Source organism: Panthera onca, chromosome C1 (genome assembly GCF_046562875.1).
Source record: "Panthera onca isolate mPanOnc1 chromosome C1, mPanOnc1 haplotype 2, whole genome shotgun sequence".
Lineage (NCBI taxonomy): Eukaryota > Metazoa > Chordata > Mammalia > Carnivora > Felidae > Panthera > Panthera onca.
Window position 1 is genome coordinate 18,674,482 of NC_138346.1, and position 19,914 is coordinate 18,694,395.

At 52.8% G+C, this 19,914-nt stretch overlaps 1 protein-coding gene and 1 pseudogene across 5 annotated transcripts; both read right to left on the reverse strand.

The window, feature by feature from the left end:
• Positions 1 to 555: 555 nt before the first annotated feature.
• DNAJB2 (DnaJ heat shock protein family (Hsp40) member B2) lies at positions 556 to 8,614 on the reverse strand. 4 transcript variants are annotated; one of them, XR_009607353.3, is made up of 10 exons: positions 8,145 to 8,334; positions 7,757 to 7,862; positions 6,997 to 7,106; positions 5,856 to 5,909; positions 5,561 to 5,683; positions 4,745 to 4,837; positions 4,407 to 4,509; positions 4,147 to 4,217; positions 1,709 to 2,843; positions 556 to 1,500 (listed from the first exon to the last, which is right to left on the reverse strand). XR_009607353.3 is itself a non-coding variant. In XM_060623704.3 (10 exons), exons 2-10 carry the CDS (start codon positions 7,819 to 7,821, stop codon positions 1,490 to 1,492), a joined length of 837 nt encoding a protein of 278 aa, XP_060479687.1. In that variant the 5' UTR covers positions 7,822 to 7,862; positions 8,145 to 8,330; the 3' UTR covers positions 556 to 1,489. The 4 variants fall into 4 exon arrangements, 3 of the variants coding, with proteins under 3 accessions (XP_060479687.1, XP_060479686.1, XP_060479685.1); XM_060623704.3 differs by having other exon boundaries at positions 2,637 to 2,843; positions 8,145 to 8,330; XM_060623703.3 differs by lacking the exon at positions 8,145 to 8,334 and adding an exon at positions 8,556 to 8,614 and having other exon boundaries at positions 556 to 2,843.
• Positions 8,615 to 15,570: 6,956 nt separating this feature from the next.
• On the reverse strand, positions 15,571 to 18,033 carry LOC132671061 (tubulin alpha-1D chain-like; annotated as a pseudogene). The gene is made up of 3 exons (XR_013557178.2): positions 17,813 to 18,033; positions 17,325 to 17,474; positions 15,571 to 16,568 (listed from the first exon to the last, which is right to left on the reverse strand). The product of XR_013557178.2 is annotated as a tubulin alpha-1D chain-like (transcript).
• Positions 18,034 to 19,914: the final 1,881 nt, after the last annotated feature.

The following is a 19,914-nucleotide window of genomic DNA, read 5'->3' on the forward strand; positions in this document are numbered from 1 at the left end:
AGCACAACTTAAGCAAAAGTAGCTGAACTCTGGATAGCAGCTTGTAGACCAGGCTTATGAGACATCACTACAGGCATTCACCTGGGGGCAGGGAGCACTTTCTCCCTTTCTCCACCCGCCCCCAACCCTTCTCTCTGTACGTTCCAGAGGACCCCTCACCTGCATGTCAGGAGGCATCCTTGGACGAAGGTGGTGGACATAGAAATGAGGCAAAAAGAGCCTTGGGCCTGGAGCTACTTGGGAATTAAGGCCTCTTAACCTTGCCAAAGCTGTCTCCCCTCACAGGAAAAACAGGGGCGTATATCTGCCCTGCACAGTGAGCAGAGGGACCAGCAGGCAGACCTGAGCATTTCTGGAGATTCGACAGTGTACGGGGGAAGGGCAGCCTGGTCAAAGAGGGACTTCTGCTGTCAGCTAGGAAGGCTTGTGACCTCTAGGTGTTCGGGCAATGGGGCGGGTTGGTGGGGGGAGGGGGCACGGCATGTTACCCTCTGGTCCCTAGGGTCCCTTTGGGGCCACCCTGGAAAGGAAGAACACAGGAACACAGCACAGCACTGAGCTCTCAAAACAGCTTTATTGACTTCCAGTGTTTCTCCCTCTGTCTGAGCTCGGCCCAGCTGGCTTTGATAGGTCTCTGAGATACAATGTCACAGGGTTAGCACTCTGGCTCCACCGCTCCCCTCCCTGGCCCCTGGGCTCCCCAGGCAGGGAGGAGGAGAGGCAGCTCGTTTGTGTTGGGAGAAAAAGGATGGGCAGCAGGGTCAGAGGCCAAAGAAGCCATACAAGCAGCAACATGCCCAGAGCGCCACACACACCAATCCTGGCCATGCGTGTGCGTGCACACACACACACACACACTCACTCACACTCCTTCCCTTCCAAGCTCTCTGCCTGCCCACACCCATCTATCAGCCTTCTGGGGTCATGGCCCGCTTGTCGATCCTACCCGGGCTTGGGGCTTATTCCTTGGAACCCAGGACTGCCCACAGGGAAAGAGCCTCTTCCAGATGCCGCAGCGCTTTGATTTGTACGCTGTAAGCCCGGTGCCAGCAAGAGGTGTCAGGGGAACCGAAGCTTGGTCCATTACCCCTTCATCCACATTCCTGCCACCCCGGCCAGAGTCAAATCAGATGACAAGATCTCCCCATCTCACAGCAAGTGACAAGCCGACCTGGGCTAGAACTACATGTCCCAAGATGCACAGCTCCACAACCACGCACCGCTTCCCCCAGATGATCTGTCAGAAATGAGGCAGGGTGCATTGCATTCTGGGACTTGTAGTCCCCCAAAGACAGCACCAAACACCCAGGGAAGAGTTCACAGGCTAAGACTATGGATGCCTCCCCACCCGGCCCCCCACCCACCACCCAGGCCCAGCTCTACGCTCAGCATGGGCGAGAGAGAGGAATGGAGGGTCCCCTCCTAGTGCACAGGGGAGGGCGCTGTCCTGTTGGAACTGTGCAGCAGCTCTGGATCCGGGACATCCAGCTCAGAACACATCTGAAGAGAGAGCGGGGGCGGGGTGACAGGAGAGATGGTGAGCAGCAAGCCGTGGAGGATGGGGCCAAGCATGCAAACCTGGGCTAGCCCTGTGGCTCCTCCCTGAGCCCTGATGCATGGTGAAGCAGGACGGGGCACAGTCCCCTCCTAGGCCTCCCTCCTGGGGCACCCTGGCCTTATCCCACCTCTCCAGGGATAGCGGCCTCACCTCTGCCTAGTCCCGAGGCCCTGGGGCAGGCTGAGGCAGCAAGAGGAAGGGAGGAGGAGTGGGCTCCAGTTCCGATTCTGGACGAGAGGCTCCCGCCCCACCCAGCTAGCCTCCCCAGAAGACCTTATGGCCCTACCGGCCACAGCATCTTCCTGGTCACACTGAGGCTTTCTTGGGGAAGGAAGAAGGGAGTCCTAGCCAGATGGCATGAAAGCAAGCGATGCGGCCCGCGGGGAAGTGCAGAGAGAAGAGAGCGAGGGAGGAGCAGCAGCACCAGAAGGGAAGCAACAGAGACGTCAGAGCTCAACGCTGCACAGAAACCAGGGTGGGGTGTCTGCAGCTGGACAGGGAGCACAGGAAGACTCCCCGGTGTAGCTGCCGACTCCGGCTCAGAGAACCCCAGGCCAAGTCCTCCTTCCTTGAAGTCATCAGCAACACAGGTGGCAGAAGACCTGGGCACAAGAGGCCCGACCCACACCACTAATGCCCTTTAGAAACTCCCCATCTAGTAGGAGTAAGTGCATCCTGGCTCCTGGGAGGCCCTCCCCACTGCCCGGAGGCCCCCCCACCCTGGGCTGTGCCAGGGACCTATCAGCTGTAGGCTGAGCGGAGCAAATCCCAAGTCCACCCCGCAGTATGGGTGGACGTGGCAGGGAGACCTGCGGGGGGAGCACGCAGTTGGAGAAGGGCTCCGGCAACCCAGGCCGTGCCCCTCTGCTCCCAACAGTGAGCAGGACCCCTGGTGGCCCCGAATCAGGACGGTCTGGGCCTGGTGATCAGAGGATGAGGCAGCGAGAGGCCTTCTCCTCCGGGGACGGGCTGGGTTTGGTCGCGTCCCCCCTGGCAGCCTCAGGAGCCCCCCCCATGCCGGGATCTTGGTCCTGAGCCTTGGGCCGCCCCTGCCGTCGACGCTGCGCCCCCCGCCCACCTGCCGGTTTCTTCCCAGCTGCCTCCATCTCTGACAGGCTGTAGGCCATGGCGAGCTGCAGATCTTCATCATCCTCAGAGAGGTCGCTGTCAGAGGGGCGGGAGACAGGGGTCTGCCGGACCTGTGTGCCCCCGGACCTGGAGGTGACAGACTGTTGCTGCTCACGCCGGCTCAGCTCCAAGCCCAGTGCCAGGTCGTCTGGGACACCTGCAGGAATCACAGCCGCTTGCGACCCAGGCCAGGGGAACCCTGCCAGGCTGCCTCAGGCAGCAGCAACTCTGACCACTTCCAGCCCCTCCTTTGGAACCGGCCCGCATGCGTTTTGGCACTTAGCATGGTGATCATGCGCACCGGCAGGTACTCAGCTCCAACAGGTCCGAACAGTCTCCTTGCCCGGGGCCAGTTACTCAACCTCCCTAAACCTCCCTTTCCTCATCTATAAAATGGAAATGATGACACTGTCTGCATTGTCAAATCGTTCAGATGACTAAATAAGACAGCCCTTGAAGCATACTTAGCACACGGGGCTCGCAGAGCTATGGAAGCGGAGCTGTGGTGACCAACCCATTCCTGTGGGAAGAGTTCCACCCCAGGAATCCTGCGTTCTGAGTGTCACGCCTGGCTTTACCCCTTACTAGGTAGGACAAAGCCTGGGGCTTGGGGCTATTTGGGAGTCAGGGTCATTGAACCATGCTGAGGTTCAGTCTCCTTCCGTGAAAAATAGGGTGAAAACAAAACAAAACAAAATAAAGAAAAGTAGGGCGAGTACCAATAGCCCTGCTTTCCCCCTGGCTGTTTCAAAAGAGGTCATGTTATGTGCACAAGTCCTTTCAAAATTGTCAAATGTTGGGGCGCCTGGGTGGCTCAGTCGGTTAAGTGTCCAACTTCGGCTCGGGTCATGATCAAATGGTTCATGGGTTCAGGCTCCACACTGGGCTCTGCACGGACACTGTGGAGCCTGTTTGGGATTCTCTCTCTCCCTCTCTTTCTGTCCCTGCCCCACTTGCTCTCTCTAAATAAATAAGTAAATAAACAAATACATAAATAACTTTAAAAACATGCTGGGATGCCTAGGTGGCTCGGTCGGTTAAGTGTCCAACTTCCACTAAGGTCGTGGTCTCACAGTTCGTGAGCTTGAGCCCCGCATCAGGCTCTCTGCTGTCAGTGCAGAGCCTGCTTCAGATCCTCTATCCGCTTGCCTCTCTCTGTCTCTCTCTCTCTCTCTCTCAAAAATAAATAAACATTTTTAAAAAATAGTCAAATGTTCTACAAACACCACGCGCCCACTAACGACAATGGTCATTAGCTGGCCCTCTGAGACTCCTCGGTTCCCTGCCCCAGCCCCTTTCCCAGGACCCCCCTCTCTGATTTTGCCAGTCTGGAATGTGGCCGCCATTCCTTCCCTGCCCCAAAGGAGTTTGGAGAGGAGCAGTTTGGGAAGGGGGATCTGGGGCCTGGGGCTGGGGCTGGGGCTTCCTGCCAGGGACTGGGTGGCGGAGCCGCTCCTCACCATTGATTGTGACTGACTTCAGCTGCCCGTCTTCTTCCACTTCCACCCGTTCCTGCCCGTTCTCCATGATTCTGTGAGAGACGGCCCAGTTCGGTCAGCAAGCATGCACGAATCCCGCAGGTGCCTTCCACACCCTGGGATGCCACAGTGGACAGGACAGACTCTGCCCACAAGAAGCTGACATTCTAGTTGTATGCCGCCCCCCTCCACCCCTCACCCCCTCACCCCTATGCCCAGTATGGTCCCAAAGGAGCCCTCACCTGCGTGTCGTGATGCGGTGTCCTTGGACAAAGGTGGTAGACGTAGAAACAGAGCGAAAAGCACCAGCCCCAGGACTGAAGGAGAAAGATGAGGAGGAGAAATCTGGTATGGAGACAAAGGAGGAGGCGGAGAGGTTGTCAGAGGGAGGACGGAGCTGGCATGCCGCAGTCACCATGGGCCAGAAGCCTTTGTGGGGTCTCCCCGCAGAACTGACAGAAGGCAGGGCTCCAGACACGCAGGAGAGAGGCTTGAGCCTCTCTCTCACACATGAGCTGGGAGCTGGGATGAGGGGTTCCAGGGCCCAGAGCTTGCAAAACAGGGAAGGGAAAGCACTTACCGGAGTGCCCAGGGAAGGAGGAAGAGAAGGTGAAGAAGGGGCCCGAGTGTCGGGAACCCCGGCTCTGAAGCTCTGAGAAGGGGCCAAGGTCATCTGCAACGAGCAAGCAGATTACTAATCGGCAAAGAGACTTGTCCCCCAAATTGTGTGAACCCTGTCAGTCTAGAAATGTAACCTGATAAGCCTTTCTGATCGTTTTTCTTTTTTGATTGGACTTGTTTACAAATTAAATTTCTTTTTAATATCATATATGGAAAACACCCCTGGCAAATTCTGTCCACAGTAAAAAATAAAGGAAGGAAGGAGGGACGGGAAAGCGGAAGGGGGGACAGCCGGTTCCTTCCATATAGGCAGGTAAGCATGGTGTGAAGTCGGGCAGACCTGGCTATGAGTCCTGGCTGTCCCCTTTGCTGTGTGACTCCAAGCAAGTTATCTGAAAGTACCTTTGTTTTCTTAGCTGTAAGTGGAGAGAAAATGATCCAACTCACAGGGTTCATGTTAATCATTCAAAAAAAGGTATCTGTTGTTTGTGATGTCATTATTATTGTCACATGGTGCTTTGAGTCTTGCTTTCATGGTTGCTATTGTGCAAGCCTAACAATGTATTATTGTTACTATCATTTAATAAGGCGAGTCTCTGTGGGTTCAGGCCTGTGTAAGGTTCTGTCCCAGCTGTCACTGGATCCACCCCCACAAAATCTTCTGTCTGCGGAATTCTGCTTCCCCTTCAGCCTCCTGCCTCAGGGCCTCCCGGCTGATGGACGACAGGCCTAGAGCAGGAGCCGGGCCGTTAAGAGGCCTCCCGAGCCCACTCACCAAAGAGCTCCGCAAAAGGGTCTCCGCTCCCGAAGAACTCCCGGAAGACCTCCTCGGGGCTGCGGAAGGTGAAGGTGAAGCCGGGCCCACCACCACCAGGTTCCGCTCGAGATGGGCCAGTTCCTGGAGGAGAGGCAAGATGGGGAGGGGGCTCAGGGCAAGCATCTCACCCTGAGCCAAGGGACCCCACTGAAGGCATGACCAGGGGCCTCAAGAGACCATCCACTGCAATAACCTGCCCTCCCTCTCTCTTCCATGAGCCGCGTTCATCCCTCCCCACCCCCACTCCACCTACCTGCCCCAGTCAGCCCTTCCCGGCCATAACGGTCGTAGATCTCCCGCTTATGCTCTGGAAAAAGAGACCAGATCATTTCTCCCTCCCTCTGGGATGATGGCCTCCCCTTCCAGACTGGGACCCTGTGAGGTCTGCCCAGTGACTGACGCTAAGGACGCAGCAGGGCACACAGGGGACGCGGGCTATAGGTTTTAGCAATGCCTGCTCTTCACACAGTGGCTCCTTCTCATCTGTAAAATGGACACAATAACAGCACCCACCTCACAGGGTCATTGCAAGGATTAAATAAGATAATCCACATAAACTGCTTAGCACAGTGCCTGATAACTCAGTAAGTGTTCAATAAATGCTAGCTAATAATTACTACTGTTGGTATTAATCAGGGCTTAGCCTAAATGTCACCTCCTCAGAGAGACCTTCTGTGACCACTGTAACAAAAAATGGTGCCCATTAATCCCTATCAACATCACCCTGCTACTTTCCTTCAGAATACTCTTGTCTGTGTACTTCCTTGGTTAATGTCGGTCTTCTGGACCAAAATGGAATAAACCCATCAGGACGAGAACAGTGTCTGCTCGTCCTCCATGGTCCCCCAGTACCCAGCAAGGACCCAGCACCATAAACACTCAATGAATATTTTTTGAATGAAGAAATAAATAAAAGACAGACCTGGATTCATATTCCAGCTCTGTGTGACCTGGCGTAAATTACTTCACCTCTCTCAGCCTCAGTTTCCTTGCCTGTAGAGTGGGGGTGATAGATCCTGCCTCACAGGATGGCTATGAGGACTCCTGGAGATCACACCCACCGGTGCTTGGCACAAAGGAGGTTCGGCACACGTAGGTTACCTGCCCTGCTCCCTTCCCTTTGTCAAGACCCATCCTGCAGCTATCAGACCCTGGGGAGCACACACTGAGCACAGGGCATCAGGGAAAGAATAAAAGGGTGCTTTGAACGTAGCAGGTGCTCACTTGAATTGAAGCAAAAATGAAAAAAGTCCCCGAGTCCCCACAGGGAGGTGGCGGGGGGACACTTAGATGCCAGGTTGGAAAAAGCACAGAGGAGACAGGAGGTGGCAGCATGGCCTTGGGAAGCAGCAGGATGGGGCGTGAAATGGGGGTGCCCTGCCCCTGGCCCTTACTGTCTGACAGCACTTCATATGCCTCGGCCACCTCCTTGAACTTCCTCTCAGCAAATTCTTTATTATCCGGGTTCTTGTCTGGGTGCCACTGTAGAGCCTTCTTCCGATACCTGCAGGAAGTGGTTTCAGAGGGGTGGGTCAGAGGACAAAAGCAAGCACTTCCCACCATGGAACAGAACGGCCCATTTCGCCCATTAGTCCGCCACCGTCCTTTCCCCACTCAGATAGTGTCCACCCCGGCAGCCCGGGGCCGCCTCTGCTGCCACGTTTTAAGGAGTCCCTCTCTCTCTCCCTCCCCTCTGCAGCCAGTGCTAGGGGCTGTAGTAGCAGCAGATGATCATGTAAGCCTGAGAAAGCCCCAGTCCTAACCCCTCCCTGGAGCGCACTAGGGCTGCAGAAGTTAGAAATATGTGTTGCCATGGAGGGTACGAGCCCCTCCTGGTCACAGGGCTTGGACCTGTGAATCCTGCAGGTATCCTGACAAAGCCGACCCCCAGGGGCCGGGACTGGGGTAGGAGGGAGGGGGGAGGCGGGATCCACTGGAGAGGGCCCCACAATGCAGCTCCCAGCAGAACTTCTTGCTAAGGGCTTTCCCCTACTCTTCCAGGGGTCTTCTTCCTCACTATAGAGGGAACCCTCCCCCAATCCTTTCTAAGGCCCTAGCTCTCTCGCGGCAAGGCTCCTGAAGGACCCCATGGCGGTGTTGGGGTTTGGGGGGGCGGCGGTGAGAGACTTTCTGATGCGCAGCGGAGGCACTTACGCCTTCTTGATGTCATCAGCGGACGCACTTCGCGGCACGTCTAGGATATCGTAGTAGGATGCCATGGCAACTCGTCAGTAGTCAGATGGGCCTCTCCTCCTCGGGGCTGCAGGAGAGGAGGAGGAGTCAGGCAGAAAGAACCGAGGGCCCCTCCCTGGGGCTGGAGACCCCCCGAGGGAGCGGGAACAGCTCCCAGCCGGGAAGCGGAGCCCACTGGGTTCTGCTCGGGGCCGGTGACGAGGCTCCCTCGGGCTGCCTTATCGGCCCCCCGCAGGCCGGTGCCACGGGCTATCTCGGCGCCCAGGCCCCGGGAGCCCTATCGCAGCCCCCTGACTCCAGCAGCCCGGACCGGGGCCTCCCAGCCTGACCCGGGGCCCCCCGCCCGCACCTCCTCCGCCGGGAGTCCCTGGCCTCCTGCAGCGCCCCGCCCCTGCCCCCCGCCGGAACCGTCTGGCACCGGCCGCCGGGCTCGCGGCTGCTGCGTAGGATGCGCCCGGCCCAGCTGTGTGCGCAAGCATGCGTCAGCGGCTCGGAAACTACTAGAGACCCAGAGGAGGCCGGCTCGGCCTGTCACCCAGGGGGCGGGGAGGCGGGGGGCTGCTGCAGGGGCTGCCGGGAGATGGGGGCGGAGCCGGCTATTTTGGGCTTGCACCCGGTCGACGTCATCCCTGGACCGGACCCGGGAGACGGACGGCCGGCTGCATCCAGGCGTGACGCACTCTTCGGCAAACAAGCTACCCGGCCCGTGGTCCCTCTGTCGCTTTCCTATAAACAGGCTCGATGATCGAAGGCTACTCACCACCTCAAGGACTCACAGACTCCCCCTCTGGGCCTGAATCCTCCCCCTCCTCCCGCCCCAGGTCCTGAAAACAGGCTGCCCCACCTACTTCTCTGAGTAGGTCAGACCTGCCTGTCAGCATCTCGTGACATCCTTCATCACACTCGTCAGAGATACAAGTCAGCACTTACTTGTTTGATTTTTTGATTGACATTTCACCTCCCCCACTAGCATGTAAATTCCACGGGACAGAAATTGTGTCTTTTTTTGCACTAGAGTATGGGAGCAGTAGTGGGGTTCAAAAATATTCTTTGCATGGTTAAATAATGAACAGATTGGAATCTCTTGTTGACAGTTTTGACACATTTGGGGGAGTTGGGGTTAAAAGGTAAAAGGAAAACAAATTTTTTTAAAAAAGGAAAAGGAAATTCTGCAGGCTCAAAATTTGTTTTTTGTTTTTTGGGGTTTTTTTGTTTTTTGTTTTTTTGGTTTTGTTTTTGGCTTTGTTTTGTTTTTTTTTTCTCCTAGAGTGATCTCATGTAGACCTTGTCAATGATTCCTGGGTTGAGGACTCACTGGAGAGTTAGAGAACTTTCCAGAATTGGCTGCTACTTGATATCCAGGCCAATGCACAAGTGTTAACTGAACATCTTCTACATAGTAGATGCGGCCAGGCTGTAAAAAGAAGAATATGGCCCAATACCTGGCTTCACAGAGCTCCAACATGATGAGATAACCAGCCCAGCAATAAAGCCCACCAGGAAACCTCAAGGTCTTAAAAACAGACAGAGCTGGGTTTGCAACCTGGCACTTTTGTGTGGCTTGGCAAAACCTCTGAGGACTCAGATTTTCCTACCTGAGTACAGGTAACGCCTAGGGCTGTTTGTTAGTCAGATGAGGTGTGGTGCATAGTATCCCTAGGTCTTAGTACATATCCTCTCTGGCATCATGATTGGCCCAAGCAGTAAGGCTTATGTGAGTTCAGAAGAGTGTTTTCGGCTGGATGACCTAGAAATGCTTCACTGAAGAGAAAGGCTTGAGCCAGACATGAGAGAAGGTGGTGTGCATTTGTCTGCTTTCCCTGGCTGCCCACAGTCTGACCCTTCTGCCTGCATTTGGGAAAGTCCCATTGTTGTAGGCCTGGATGGGAGGCAGGCCACCACCTGTCACAAAGCCCTGACACTTGCTCTCCCAGACTTCTCGGCTCCAAGGGTACAAGCAAAAGACATAAGCCCTGCCAATTGAAAGCTCCAACTGGGGCTTTGAATGTGGAGCAAGTCACAGAGAAGCAGGGGCAGTTGAGAATTCATTTCCGTAGTGATTGTGACAGCGGAGCCAGCAGCGGCCTCTAGTGTCTGGAGGAGGAAATGTCAGTCTCAGTGCCTGGGTGAGAGGGAGCCTCGCTGCAGCCCCTGTTCTGTAGGGAACAGGGGTCTTTTAGGCAGGCTGTCCTGTGCCATGACCTTGACTATGGTGCTAGCTGCTCAGCTTCCCTTGGTGCCTACCTGTTTGTGGAGTCTCATCTGGAAGCCCTAGTATTAACTTTGTGTGCTACCCAGCATCTCTCCATTTTATGTTTGTGGGAGGGAAGCAGGGAAGAGTCTTTTTTCTTGTTTTTAATTTGCCAGAGCTAATTTCTGCTGTTTACAAGGAGAGCCCTGACTGACCTTAGTTAGTATAGGTGGAAGGAATCACTCCAAAATCTTCCATCCAAATCTTTCTTCTTACTTCTCTTATCTCAGCAGACATTTGTCTAGCACCTACTGCGTATGTGATATTATATTAAGAATTAGGAATACAAAGGGGTTTGAGTTGCAGTCCTTATACTCAAGATAAAAATCTAGTTGGGACATTGACAAATGGTAGCTGAGGGAAATTATGTTGAACACATCTAGCAAACAAAGGGTTAATTTCCTTTGTTCACAGAGAAAAGACAATGCAGTTTTTTAAATGGGCAAAAGGCACAGATAAGACAGATCACAGAAGAGAAAATATTGACTTTTAAACATATGAAAAGGTGCTCAATCTCATTCATAACAAGAGAATTATAAAGGAAAGCTGCAATAAAATACTTTGTTTCACTTATCAGATGATTGACAAAGGTCAAAAAGTTGTACATTGTATGGGCAAGGCTGTGGGCATAGGCATGCGAGTACAATGGTAGTGGGAGAGCAATATAGCACATATCAGAGTTAAAGGTGAATAGCTTTTGACCCAGCAATTCTGATTCTAAGAACTTATGGTTGTACATATGTGCAAAGAAGTATGTACAAGAGTTCCAGCATTTGTTTCCAAATCAAAGGACTGGAAACAACCTAAATGCTCATTCATAGCAGACTGGTTAAATAAGCAACGGTGGGGCACCTGGGTGGCTCAGCCGGTTAGGTGTCCGACTTTGGCTCAGGTTATGATCTCATGGTTCACGGGTTCAAGCCCCGCGTCGGGCTCTGTGCTGACAGCTCAGAGCCTGGAGCCTGCTTCGGATTCTGTGTCTCCCTCTCTCTCTGCCCCTCCCCCTGCTTGCACTCTGTCTCTCCCTCTGTCTCAAAAATAAATAAACATTAAAAATAATAATAATAAAAATAAACAATGGTACACTATACAGTGGATACTATGTTGTTACCAAAAAGAGTGAGGCATATCTGTATGTACTGAAATGGACCATCTTCCAGGTTTTTTGTTAAATGAAAAAACAAGGGTAAAACAAAGCGTGTCTAAGTGTGCGTACATTAGTCCCCCTTGTCCACGGTTTCACTTTCTGTGGTTTCAGTTACCCACGGTCAACTGCAGTCTGGAAGCAGATGATCCTCCTGATACATCATCAGAAGTCAAAATTAGCCTAACGCTACATTATAATGTCTACGCTATTTACCTCACTTTATCTCATCCTGTAGGCATTTTATCATCTCACATCATCACAAGGAGGCTAAGTACAAGATATTTTGAAAGAGACCATATTCACATAACTTTCATTAGAGTATATTGTTATACGTGTTTTATTTTATTATTATTTTTAATCTCTTACTGTGCCTAATTTCTAAATTAAACTTTATCATAGGGATGCATCTAGAGCAAAAGACATAATACATATGGGGTCTGGTACTATCCATGGTTTCAGGCATCCGTTGGGGTCTTAAGCATGTCCCCCATGGATAAAGGGGGGCTACTATATACACATTAATAGGGGTGACTGGGTGGCTCAATCCGTTGAGTGTCCGACTTTGGCTAAGTCATGACCTCATGGTTCCTGGGTTCAAGCCTTGCATAGGACTCTGTGCTGACAGCTCGGAGCCTGGAGCCTGCTTCAGATTCTGTGTCTCCCTCTCCCTCTGCCCTCCCCCACTCACTCTGACTCTCTCTCTCAAAAATAAATAAACATGAAAAACAATATATATATATATATATATATATATATATATATATATATATATGTAGATGTCTCTGGAAGGAAACACTAACAAAAAAGTTAATAACGGAGGCTGTCAAGAGGGAAACAAAAGAAGAGGACTTATTTCCACTTAGAGACTTATTCTTGCTGTTTGTTTGGTTTATTATTATTTTTTTAATGTTTATTCTTGAGGGAGAGAGAGAGAGAGACAGAGCACGAGCAGGGGAGGGGCCACCCAGGTGCCCCTATTGTTGCTGTTTGTAAATCTTTTTTGAACCTTTTCAATTTAGAAGCATGTTCACATAATAACCGTTCAAATATACACATATTTTTTTTTAATCTAGGAGAAGTAGGATATTGGCAAGAAGCTGGGTGCCACCATACAAGGCAGTCCATGCCAAGTGCCAGATGAGTGATAGAGACAGACAGTAGGTGCTGGGAGAATCTAGAGAAGGGGGAGCTTCCCAGGGCTGGCTGGTTCTGGGTGACTGTGACCTAAGCTGGAAGGAATGGCAACACAGAGACAAGCAGGGGGAGGTGGTGGTGTTCCAAAAGGAGGGGATGGTGAGAAAGCAGCTTTGGAGGCAGGCATATTCCTGACACACCAGAGATGAAGGAATAAATGCATTGGGTGGAATTCAAGTTGGGAATCTGTCTTTGTGTCTGCCTGCAGGAGGTAATTGCACCCTGCCTTTAGAAGCATCAGGGATGAAAGCATTCCCTGTACTGAGGGAGTCCCCAGGAGCCTGGGTGGCGCTCCCAGCTGCCCCATGGAGGTCTGGGTTGCCACCTCCCTGCACCCACGCCCAGTCCAACCTAGGCCTGCCAGTGCCTGCCAGCAGAGTTACTAGCTGGGAGGCCTTGCAGGGTTTGAGAGGAGACAGCCACACAGCTGCCCAGGGCGGGCAGGCTGCTACAGCAGACAAGAGGGGCGCCTGGCCCCTTCTCTGGATGCCCAGCAATCCTGGCTGGTGAACACCTCACATCCTTCTGGCCTCTCCCAAGCCCTCAACTCACACCCTACGAAATGTTGGAAGCAGGAGCCCTTTCCAGATGGCATTGACAGCCTCCAAACCTGGCTCCGAAGTTGCTTCTGCCCTTGTTCAGCCCCAGAAGCTGTGTCTCTGCCACCCCCCTCCATGCCCTCCACCACAGCGCCTGGGCAAGGGAGTATCAAGCGTCACCCCCTCCTTGCCTTTGAGGTGCCTGAGTCACTGTCTGGGCATTAGAGGCCTGGCAGGCCCAGAAGAGGTGGCTTCTGGGGAGGTGCCTGGAACTCCTGTGGAGAGGAGCAGGGAGGGCACCCGAGGAAGGAGAGGACAGCAGCATAAGCTTCTGTCCAGGCTGACCTGGATTCGAATCCCAACTCCTCCATTTACAGCTGAGTACCCTCGGGCAGGTCCCATAACCTCTCTGAGCCTTAGTCTCCACATCTGTAAGACAGGCATTCACTTAGCAAGTCAATTCAACACATATGTCACCTAATATGTCCACCCAGAAATATTCTGGATGCTGAGAATAGAACAAGCCTTGTTCTCATGAAGCGTCCAGTCCAGTGTATATAACTGTATTTACCTCAGTATTAAACAAGGTGATATGGGTACGGGGCCTGGTACATGGTAGGTGCTCGATCAATGACAAATGTTTCTTGGGATTTGAAGGGCTCCCGAAATAACCCCTCTTCTCTTCCCAGGTTTGAAACCAGCTGAGAGAAGGAAAGACACGGGAGTCAGGTAGAGATTTGAAGTCAGCCCTTTGAGGGAAAAAAGTGGACTTAAAGAAAAAGAAAAAGAAAGTGGATTTGAGGGTATAGCTGAGCTACTCAGCCAAAATGGGCTTCTAAATGCTCCCACTGAATTAAATTACTCCCACCACGGCTAACACACACACACACACACACACACACACACACACACCCTTTTAGGCCTCTTTCTTCCCAGGACAGAGCTGCCCCTATATGCTTAAATCCTCAGAGAGGAATTGAGAATACATGCTCTCCCTGGGCAAATCATCGTAAACTGGAAGGAAAACACTGCTGCCCTGGGCATGCCCCTTGGCTTCTCTAAACTCCTCCCCACCCTGTTGCTTTCACTCCATCCTCCACTCACTACAGAGTAGTCATCGGGACAAGAGTGACAAGGACAGGTGAGGGGTGCCAGGAGTCACTCCATTTTAATCCACCACAGGCCCTGAATGCTGGACCTGGGGTGGGTATAGGCATGGTTTGCCTGTTTTCTCTGAAACGCACTTCCCCCACCTTCCCCGGCCCTCCTCTGTACCTCACAGGCTGCACCCCCTTGGACCCAGGCCCCCTTGCCAACTAGCTCCTGTCTAGTTTCAGACAGGGGGAGATTTCTAGCCAGAAATTGAGGGCGGGAGGAAGGAAAAGCCAGGGTATTTCTCCCCCTCTCTCTAAATCAGGGGGCACCCCAGGCAGTGGTTGTGTCTCCTCCATGGCTCTGGTCCAAATGTCCCTCCCTCCTTGGTCCCTCCTGCCACCTCTGGGCAGCCCTGCCGTGGCTCTAGCTCCCACCTGGCATCCCAGCTCCAAGGCTCTGACACCATCATCTCATCCCTTGGCTCCTCCAGCCCTAGGATTGCTAGCAGTTTCCTGGGGCTACTGATCTTTCAGTTGCCTTCCCAGCATCCAATCCTGGGAAAGGGAGGCTGCAGGAAGGACAGAGCTGAGGCCAACGCTAAGCAGTGAATCTCTTGGGGGTGGGGGTGGGGATGGGGGGTGGGGACTGCCCTAGTTTCAATCCCTCCAATGGTTCAATCATTCCTCTAGCCCAGCAGAGGCTACAGAAAATCCATATATAAAGATTTTACAGCCAGCCATCTGGTTGGAAGTGCGGGCTTGCCTAGCACGAGGCATGGGATTGAAATAAAGGTCACTTGTCATTATCAAAAAGTGGTGAGTATTGACGGAGATTACAGGGAGGTCAGCCCCCCCACCCCCCGCCAACACACACACACACACACACACACACACACACACACACACACAATCATTTCCCCACTGTTGCTGCCACCATGCCACTGTTCGGCCCTAATGCCACCTTCTGGATCTTCTGGACCCAAACCTCCTGCCTGAAAGAGACAAACCTTCAATCTGCAGGGAGGCCTAGTGAGCCCCAGCTGTGTCAGACTCCTCCAAGTCACCACTTCGGACCCTCCTGGTCTCACCAGGCTCTGGTTGCAGCCCTGTGTGCCTGGGACCAACTTCAATTACCTCCTGACCAGGGTTTCCCTGGTGACGCTACAGACCAAGTGTGTGCAACCTCACAAGTGCAGGGGAGTTCATGCTTGATGGGGTGAAGGCTTGACCAATGGAGGAAGGGAGCAGGTGCATGAATTTCCCCACCCACACCCCCTCTCCTGTCCCCCCCCCACCCACCCAAGGAATGATTCTGAGATGCCATTTATTCGGCTGCATCTTCTCTAGGATGAATTCTGCCTCCTTCTCTGCTTTACTCTCCTTGGCCCCCAATCTGCTTCCTGGAATTGCCTCTTTAATAAAATCTGGAACCAGGTCTGCTTTCTGGGGAACCCAGGCAGAGATCCCAGCCTTCTTACCTCTCTCTTTTTTCCCCGAGAGAAAAAAGACCCTCGTGCGACAGTAAGCCCACGGTCCTTTAATTACGGCAGACACACAGGAATCCCCTAGTATTCATGCCCCTCCTCTTCCCCTCCCTCCCCTTCCACACTATCATGCCCACCTCCTCGTAATCCTTCTCCAGGGCAGCCATATCCTCCCGGGCCTCAGAGAACTCCCCCTCCTCCATGCCCTCGCCCACGTACCAGTGCACAAAGGCCCTCTTGGCATACATCAGGTCGAACTTGTGGTCCAGGCGGGCCCAGGCCTCCGCGATGGCGGTCGTGTTGCTCAGCATGCACACGGCACGCTGCACCTTGGCCAGGTCACCCCCGGGCACCACGGTGGGTGGCTGGTAGTTGATACCAACCTTGAAGCCCGTGGGGCACCAGTCCACGAACTGAATGCTGCGCTTGGTCTTGATGGCGGCGATGGCGGCGTTGACGTCCTTGGGCACCACGTCTCCGCGGTACAGCAGGCAGCAGGCCATGTACTTGCCGTGACGGGGATCGCACTTCACCATCTGGTTGGCAGGCTCGAAGCAGGCATTGGTGATCTCTGCCACGGACAGCTGCTCGTGGTAGGCCTTCTCTGCAGAGATGACCGGTGCATAGGTGGCCAGGGGGAAGTGGATGCGAGGGTAGGGCACCAGGTTGGTCTGGAACTCCGTCAGGTCCACGTTGAGGGCCCCGTCGAAGCGCAGGGAAGCCGTGATGGACGAGACGATCTGGCTGATGAGCCGGTTGAGGTTGGTGTAGGTGGGGTGCTCGATGTCCAGGTTGCGGCGGCAGATGTCATAGATGGCCTCGTTGTCCACCATGAAGGCACAGTCCGAGTGCTCCAGGGTGGTGTGGGTGGTCAGGATGGAGTTGTAGGGCTCCACCACGGCCGTGGACACCTGGGGGGCGGGGTAGATGGAGAACTCCAGCTTGGATTTCTTGCCGTAGTCAACCGAGAGCCGCTCCATCAGGAGTGAGGTGAAGCCTGAGCCGGTGCCCCCTCCGAAGCTGTGGAACACCAGGAAGCCCTGAAGTCCTGTGCACTGGTCAGACTGAAAGGGCAAGGGGAAGAGAAATGTGGGCCAGGAAGCTGATGGAAAGGAAAGAGCCAAGTCATTGCCGTTTCAAATTCCCCCCCAAAATGCATTAAATCCTTGGAAGATTTTTCCAAATGCACAAAATAGATCCTCATAGGGAGGGCCCCCTCTCTCTCTTGTTCTTCTTTCTTTCTACAACCTCCCAAGGTGCCCGCACACAGCTCTCTTGAATCTCATGACATAGTCACTTTTGTGATCATAACTTGCCAACCCTGCCCAGCTTCATACCTGTTTACCCCTGACTTAATTTCACATGTTTCTGGAGGGCTTCCTTACTGAGATCAATAATCTAGGAACCCGATCCCCATCCTCTGTGGAGGCCAAAGTCATTCTCAAAGCCTTGGGCCAAGATTATTTGGATCCCTGTTTTTCACAGGGCCTTCTGCCCACATCCCTGCCATACAAGGTGATATTCTGGGAATGCCCGTGGACCTCCATAGCTTGGCCAGGCAGCCCGTGGACATGTTTGCCTTTGGTGGCCACTCTGCCCAGCCTGGACCAGTTGCCATAGGAGGTAAAGAGGACATCTGGCTTTAGTCTGGAGCCTACAACCTGTTTCCCCTGATCAGAGTGGAATGCCCCTCCTCACTGGTCCTGATCCTGCATCTTTAAAACTCATGGAGGAAGCTCTCTCAAGGGCTGAAGCTCCTCTTCCTGTCTGGTGTTCAGATCCCTTCACTACAGAAATCCAGCCCTAAGCCCTTCACTCACTGGCTTCCGAATTCGGTCTGGTACCAGGTCAATGAGCTCTTTTCCAGTGGTGTTAGTGACCTCGGGCATAGCTATTGGCAGCGTCTTCCTTGCAGGTGATGAGCTTCTCTGGATGGAAGAGCTGGCGGTATGTGCCCATCTGAACCTTGTCTGTAATGGGCAGAGTTTTAGACACCCCTCCTTCCCTTGCAGCCTGGCTCCCCAAAGTTCCCAGAAGGGGCCGGGTCACTAGGCCCCAAGGCCTACCCTAGAGGAGCCCCATTCAGGCTGCTGCTATTGCCCTTGACTTTTAGTATTCCTCAATAAAAAGGAAAGGGATGTGAGGGATGTGGAGCAACCTTGAGACTCTGGAGCTGAGTGGCAGCAGATCTGTAGTTTAATTGGCTGCTGCAGCTGGGAACTACAAATTCTAGTGCTCCAGTTTCGGAGGACTCGCTGTGGTACCCAGGACAAGGTGACATATGTGGCAGGGACTGATCATCACTCACCAATCACACTGGGCTCCAGATCCACGAACACTTCCCTGGGGCACGTGCTTTCCAGCCCCAGTTTCACTAAAGAAGGCATTGAAGGAGTCAGCCCCTCCACCGATGGTCTTGTCACTGGGCGTCTGCCCATCTGGTTGGATCCCATGCTCCAGGCAGTAGAGCTCCCAGCAGGCATTGCCAATCTGCACGCCAGCCTGCCCCCACATGGACTGAAATGCACTCACGCTGAACGGGCAAAGGGCAGAGAACACTCTTAGCAGAGAGAAACCTGCCATGCCTGGATACAGTTCCCACCTGCAATCCTTTCTTGAGTGGTTCTCTGGCTGAGAACAAAGGTTCCTGGACTCTACTCTCCTTGCCCCACCTCCCGTGTCTAAGCCTTTACTGATGGCTTTGAGGATCAACAGGCTCAGGGGGCTGGGGGCCAAAACCCACAAAGGAAGCAGATGTGGGCAGTTCCAAGATTATATAGTCTTTCTTGCTCAGTGACTAAGCATCGTGAGGAGTGTTGAGGGGGGTCAGATGAGTCTGGCAGAGCATGATAGTCAATCCACCCATGCTCAGAAAGAAATTAAGGACCCTTGGTGAGAGAAACAAGATCAGAGGTTTCAGGGATCAGAGGCCAGGGGGAGGTGTTGAAAGCAGGAAGAACTCTAGAATCGTGTTACAGCTAGAAAGGCCAGTAAGGAAGGGAAAAGTGGTCCTGAAACGGAAGGGGGTGTGCTGTCCTTTCCTCTCTTGGGTGTGCACAGTTCTGGAGTGGAGTGGGGCTGGGGAAAAAGTCTTTCCCACATGATTCTAGGCTGGTGGTCAAAGAACTCTTGGCCCCCAAAGCAGGACTGGGATAAGGTGCTTGGTCCCGGAAATCCAAAAGGTCACTGCCCTTCCTGGGGAGCCTCATGAGAATCAAGAAGGTTTGACCCTCTCACTCCATCAAACATTTGGGCCTCTAGTATGTTCCTGATGCTGGGCTGACACTGGAGACGCATGGCATCTAATACACTGGCCCTCAGTAGCCCACTGTCCAGGGAAGGGAGAGTTTCATACACTAACAGATATATAACAGTGTGGCAGGTGGGATACCAGAGTATGCCTTCATGCTCTGCTTGAGAAGTAATTACCACAGGCCTTAAAAACAAAATGAGGGGGTGCCTGGGTGGCTCAGTTGGTTAGGCGGCCGACTTTGGCTCAGGTCATGATCTTGCGGTCCGTGAGTTCGAGCCCCGCATCGGGCTCTGTGCTGACGGCTCGGAGCCTGGAGCCTGTTTCAGATTCTGTGTCTCCCTCTCTCTGACCCTCCCCCGTTCATGCTCTGTCTCTCTCTGTAAAAAAAAAAAAACAAACCAAAATGAGCACATCCATCAGATTCACCGAAGCTTTAAGGCCGAACCATGTGGAGGATGTGGAGAAATGGGAACCCTTAAACTGTTGGTAGAAGCCTAACGTGCATCACATCTCTTTTGGAGAAAAATTTGGCAATATCTAGGAAAGCGGATGATGCTCTTGCTCTAGAGAAATTCTCACACAGGTTGACAAAAACAGGTACGAGAACAATCACGGCACCACAGCAACAGAGGCCAATTAAATGTCCTTCCACAGCAGAAAATGGATAAAGAATGATTCAGAAGTGAAAATGGATGAACTACCAGAAAGAATCTTATCAAAAAATTTCTTACCGGAAAAGAAAAGCAGGGTAAGGAAGAATCATACAAGCGGATACTATTGATAAAAACCTTTAATGCGTAAAACAATACCGTGCATCATTTACAGATAAATGTACACTTTGCTGTATATTCTCGTAGTGTGTGTGTATTACAAAAATAAAGAAAGCAAGAGGAAATATTAACACTAAATTTGGAATAATGGTTCCCTCTGGTAGAAGAGGGAGGTGAACGCAGTTTGGAGAGAGATTCTATTTCTTAGGCCGGGTTACAGGTATTTATTATTTTTTCTGCCTTCCTGAGTATCTGGAATATTTCATAATTTTTAAGGAGGATGCTTTATCCATAAATTTAATACTTCTCTGACTTTTTAAATAATTCATTTTTGAGAGAGAGAGACAGCGTGAGCAGGGGAGGGGCAGAGAGAGAGGGAGACACGGA